We start from the raw sequence: 4,794 nt of genomic DNA, 5'->3' as shown, positions 1-4,794 counted from the left end.
GAGGTATGTCGATGTTGTACCCACAAGCTGTTCATTGAGATTTACTTCTTTTGCCTTGTCTTTAATAGATTCTTGGTACAATTGGCATAGATGCCGAGGAGTTCGACATACTTGAGACCAGTGTCCCTTCGATCCACATCTGTAACAGACGTTCTCATTTTTATGAGTAGGGTTTTCTTGGGTTTCTTTCCCTTTTACCCGATCAGATCGATTCCATGTGTTGGATCCCCTTCCTCTTGGGTTGTTACTCCTTTCATGGTTGCGGTTAAATCGATAACCACGACCACGACCACGACCAAAACCACGATTGTGACCACGACCACGATCACGCCCACGATAGGAATAATTTCCTTTTTCCGGATTTTTTATATCCGTTGCATTTACCTCAGGAAATGCTTTGGTTCCCGTGGGTCGGGCATTGTGGTTTTTAATGAGGAGTTCATTATTTCTCTCCGCTATCATAAGCGCCACAACGAGTTCAGAGAACCTCGTATACCCACAATTTCTATATTGTTCTTGTAGAACATAATGATTTTTGTGGAACGTTTGGTAAGTTTTCTCGAGCATTTCTGCTTCCGAGACAGGCTTACCGCAATAATCTAATTGCGCCGCTATTCTCAATATAGCGGAATTGTACGTTTCCACTTTTTCAAAATCTTGAAATCGTAGATTTTTCCACTCATCAAGTGCATGGGGGAGAGTAATTTTTCTTTGGTTATCAAACCTCTCCTTCAGAGCTTTCCAAAGATCTAAGGGATCTTTGGTTCTCGCATAATCATGCGTAAGATTTTCATCTAGATGCCTTCTCAGAAATATCACGGCCTTAGCCTTTTCATGAGAGGTTGATATATTGCCGTCTTTTATTGTTCCGAGTATTTCCTCGGAATCTAGATGAAGCTCCATGTTTGTAACCCATGCCGTGTAGTTTGTTCCAGTTACTTCCAATGCCGGAAACTGAAGTTTCTCAATTTTTGCCATTTGTATTTCTAAAGCACATAAATAAAAATTATTAGAATATTATTCATATTAAAAGGAACCGTTTACATTAATCATGCAAGCAATTACAAGGAGAAGCGATGTAAAGAAAATTAAACCGATATTCATCTTAAATTCACTCGGAGTAAATTCTCCAACGAATAAACCATAAATAGAAACACAAATAAAAATGGCACATAAAAACAAAAGTGCGCGAATCATCTTTCTTGAAATGAAAAATCGGAGGATAGCGATTTGAAATTTTTTTTTGAGAGAAGATGAAATGTTTTGGATGATGAAATGGAGTGAAAATGAGTTGTATTTATAGATGAAAATTACTGTTCATGACCGTTGGAGAAAGGGGAAATTTTTTGAAATTTTTTTCTTTGTGACCGTTGGGGTTAAATCGAGTGCACCAAAAATCAGTCTGAAAATATCGTATTAAACAGTCAATCAAATCTATAAAATTTCATAAAAGTAAAAAATTATGGCAATGAAATATTTATGTTATGACAACAAATCATGCGACGGCTCAGCCGATCAATGCAGAGTAATAAATTATACGGTGGCTCGGCCGACCAATTAATAATAAACAGAATATAAGGCGGCTCGGCCGACCAATAAATAATAAACATAATATAAGACGGCTCGGCCGACCAATAAATAATAAACAGAATATAAGGCGGCTCGGCCGACCAATAAATAAATTAAATTACTAGTAAATGATATAGGCGGTATTCCGACCATTATAACATGATATAAATAATAGTATAGGCGGTATACCGACCATTATAACAGAGTATAAATGATACAAATAAATTTTACCGAATCGCAGAGTGATCGTGCTGATAACGTGTTATAAAAAGAACTTGAATTTTATTGTATCGCGAGAATTTGAATAAGGGCAAATTTTATACCCGTAGAATTTTTAACACTGATAGAAAGAGTTTATTATAGAAAGAAGAGAAGGTTGAAGGATGATTTTCTAAACGATCGAAATCGATCGTTTATATAGAAAAGAAATTCACTGTCCAAATAGTGAAACGGACCCCACATCTTTTTATATTTTCAAACATTACGGCTCCTCCTTTTTTGGAGTTTCGTAACAAACGTCTTAATTTTGCAATGCCGTATCAACACCTCAATCTTGAATTCCTAAAAATAATGAATTTTATCCAATTTATAGTATCCAAACTTGCAAAAAAGAAGGATTGGTACAAAATAAAAGAGCTCCGTTACCGTTTGGTTTGGAAGATTCTCAAGTCTTCTCGACATGTCTTTTTAACGGACGTCAACTTGTCAAACCGTCAACTCACCTCACCATAGTCCGGTTTGAGTATTATATACGTATACATACATTTCTGTATACACGCGCTTTTAGATTTTTTTTTTGGTACTTATATCTGAATCCTTCAGACCGAACATCATCAAAACAAAGAAAACACATTTTGTCCGAGTTTCGTTTGAGAGAGCTGCGCCTTCAAGAAATCGAAAGAGAGCTTCTTCTTCTTTTCCCTTGGTTCTACGATTCCAAAGTATCTCTATCAGGTAGTAATAATAACAACAATAATCGTTCATCTTTTTCTTCGTATTTAGGGTTACGGTTGTTCGTTTCTGCGAATTGGGAATTTTGATTTTTAGGGTTTCATCTCCGAATTGTGATTGAATCGTAAGCAATCGAGACTCATCTAATTAAGACCCTTATCGTTTTGATTTATGACATTTTCCCTGAAATTATCGCTTGATTATTTATGATTCTTGGCTACGGAGAAATGACAATTTTTTTTTGTTGGGATTTTTTTCTTACAGGTCAACGTTATTTTTTGTGGCATCGAGGGGTAAGAGGGAGGGAGAGAGATGTCTGATCATCTGAGTTCATGTACCGACCGTCTCGTAACATCTGATGACCTGGATTCGGACAGAGGATCCATTGAATCTTCTGGAGAAAGTTCCGGCACCACAAGGCTTTCTTCTTCTACGACTACTAAATCTATTGATGATAAAAATGTGCAAGTAGAAGAACGTGATGATGTCGCTGATGAAGAAGAGGAACCGCTCATCCAATCAGTTGAATGCCGTATATGCCAAGATGAGGATTCTATTAAGAACCTCGAGTCTCCATGCTCTTGTAGTGGCAGCTTGAAGGTGAATTATCTTTGTTGAATTCTATTGATCTCTTTTTAATATATTCCACCCAAAAAAAAAAAACTGTTTTTGTTTTGGTTTAATATCGTTTATGTGTGTGTTGCAGTATGCTCATCGGAAGTGTGTTCAGCGCTGGTGTAATGAGAAGGGCGACACTATCTGTGAAATCTGCCACAAGGTAATACATCAAATCATTGATATGGACAAATCCTTTTCATTGCAAGTTTACTATTTGCTTACTTAGTTTCTTCTCCCCCCTTTGATGGAAACAGTCTTATCAACCTGGCTACACCGCTCCACCACCTCCTCCTGCTGATGATACCGTTATCGATATCGGGTAACGTTTTCTGAATCTATGTCTCTTTATATCATTTTCTATATATCAAAACATTGTTTTATTCAAGACACGTTACTCATGTTACATTACTATTTGTGTGTGTGTAATGCAGTGAGGACTGGGCCAATGGTGTTCCTTTAGACTTCAACGACCCTCGCATTTTTGCAATGGCGGCTGCAGAACGCCGTTTCTTTGATCCGGACTACGACGAGTATGCTGATTCTAACTCTAGCGGAGCTGCCTTTCTTCGCTCCGCTGCTCTCATCGTAAGTCCAGAGTTACAGCTGCTTTATATTATATAATATTATTATGATATTTTTCTTGAAAATGGAAACGTTATTTAACAGTTTAAAATGACAGTTAATGGCGCTTTTATTGCTACGACACGCCATGAATCTTTCAAACAACAACTCAGACGATGAAGAAGATGATCCATCGGCTTTCTTCTTTGTAAGCAAAATCTCTTACTACATGATCTCACATTTTAGTTTCTTGTGATAAAACCTAATTGTTTTGTCTTCCTTGTCAGCTTTTCATGCTTCGTGCTGCCGCTTTTCTCCTCCCATGTTACATCATGGCTTGGGCCATCAGTATATTACAACGCCGAAGACAGAGACAGGTAAACTAGATCTTTTCAGAAACACAAACAGACATGAATCTAACCGTATGTATATGTATATGTATACTCATGTTATGTGTTTGTGAATACCAGGAAGCAGCCGCTCTGGCCGCTGCAGAAGTTGCGTTTATGCTGCACAGCGGGGCTGGCGGTGGAGTCCAACGCAGAGGAGGCTTGCACTTTGCTGTAGCTCCTGAGCTGATATCGAATCCACAACACCAACCTGAGGCTTCACCGCAATGATTATATCCCTGAGCACCGGTCAAAGAAACCAAAATCATCCACGACTTTGGTCTCTCTCTATTTCGCTGTCTGTAGTAGCTGCTTGTTGTTTATGGGTATTCTTATGAGCTAAACACGAAACTGAGATTAAAACAAAAATACGGGAACTTTCTCTGTCTATGTTTCTTACAGACGAGAAAATAAAGCTTGTTTATATGCTTATGTATTTACATATACTTCAAAAGTTACCGACGATCTTAATATTTTCAACATATGTACTCTTTATACAGTGTTGTTTGCATCGCATTGACCATTGCTAGTATATGTTTAGGTCTCCTTTGTATATATGGAGTTGTAAAAGCCTCTCTTATATTTGGTAAATTGTGTTCATCTCCAACCATCATCTACACACACTAGACAATTGCATATAAGAATATCTCTCGTGTGTGATGACTGATTGGTAAGTTGCGGCATAATTACATTTTAACCACCAGTC

The 4,794-nt window shown here is 37.6% G+C and overlaps 1 protein-coding gene across 1 annotated transcript; it reads left to right on the top strand.

Moving 5' to 3' along the window:
• Nucleotides 1–2,327: 2,327 nt before the first annotated feature.
• BNACNNG45990D lies at nt 2,328–4,583 on the top strand. The gene is made up of 8 exons (XM_013815353.3): nt 2,328–2,523; nt 2,785–3,120; nt 3,227–3,298; nt 3,393–3,457; nt 3,570–3,723; nt 3,818–3,907; nt 3,987–4,076; nt 4,170–4,583. The coding sequence occupies exons 2-8, from the start codon at nt 2,833–2,835 to the stop codon at nt 4,317–4,319; spliced, it is 909 nt and encodes a 302-aa protein (XP_013670807.1). The 5' UTR covers nt 2,328–2,523; nt 2,785–2,832; the 3' UTR covers nt 4,320–4,583.
• The last annotated feature ends 211 nt before the right edge of the window (nt 4,584–4,794 follow it).

The sequence above is a fragment of the Brassica napus genome, chromosome C3 (genome assembly GCF_020379485.1).
Source record: "Brassica napus cultivar Da-Ae chromosome C3, Da-Ae, whole genome shotgun sequence".
NCBI lineage: Eukaryota > Viridiplantae > Streptophyta > Magnoliopsida > Brassicales > Brassicaceae > Brassica > Brassica napus.
This window is presented reverse-complemented; position numbering and strand designations above follow the sequence as displayed.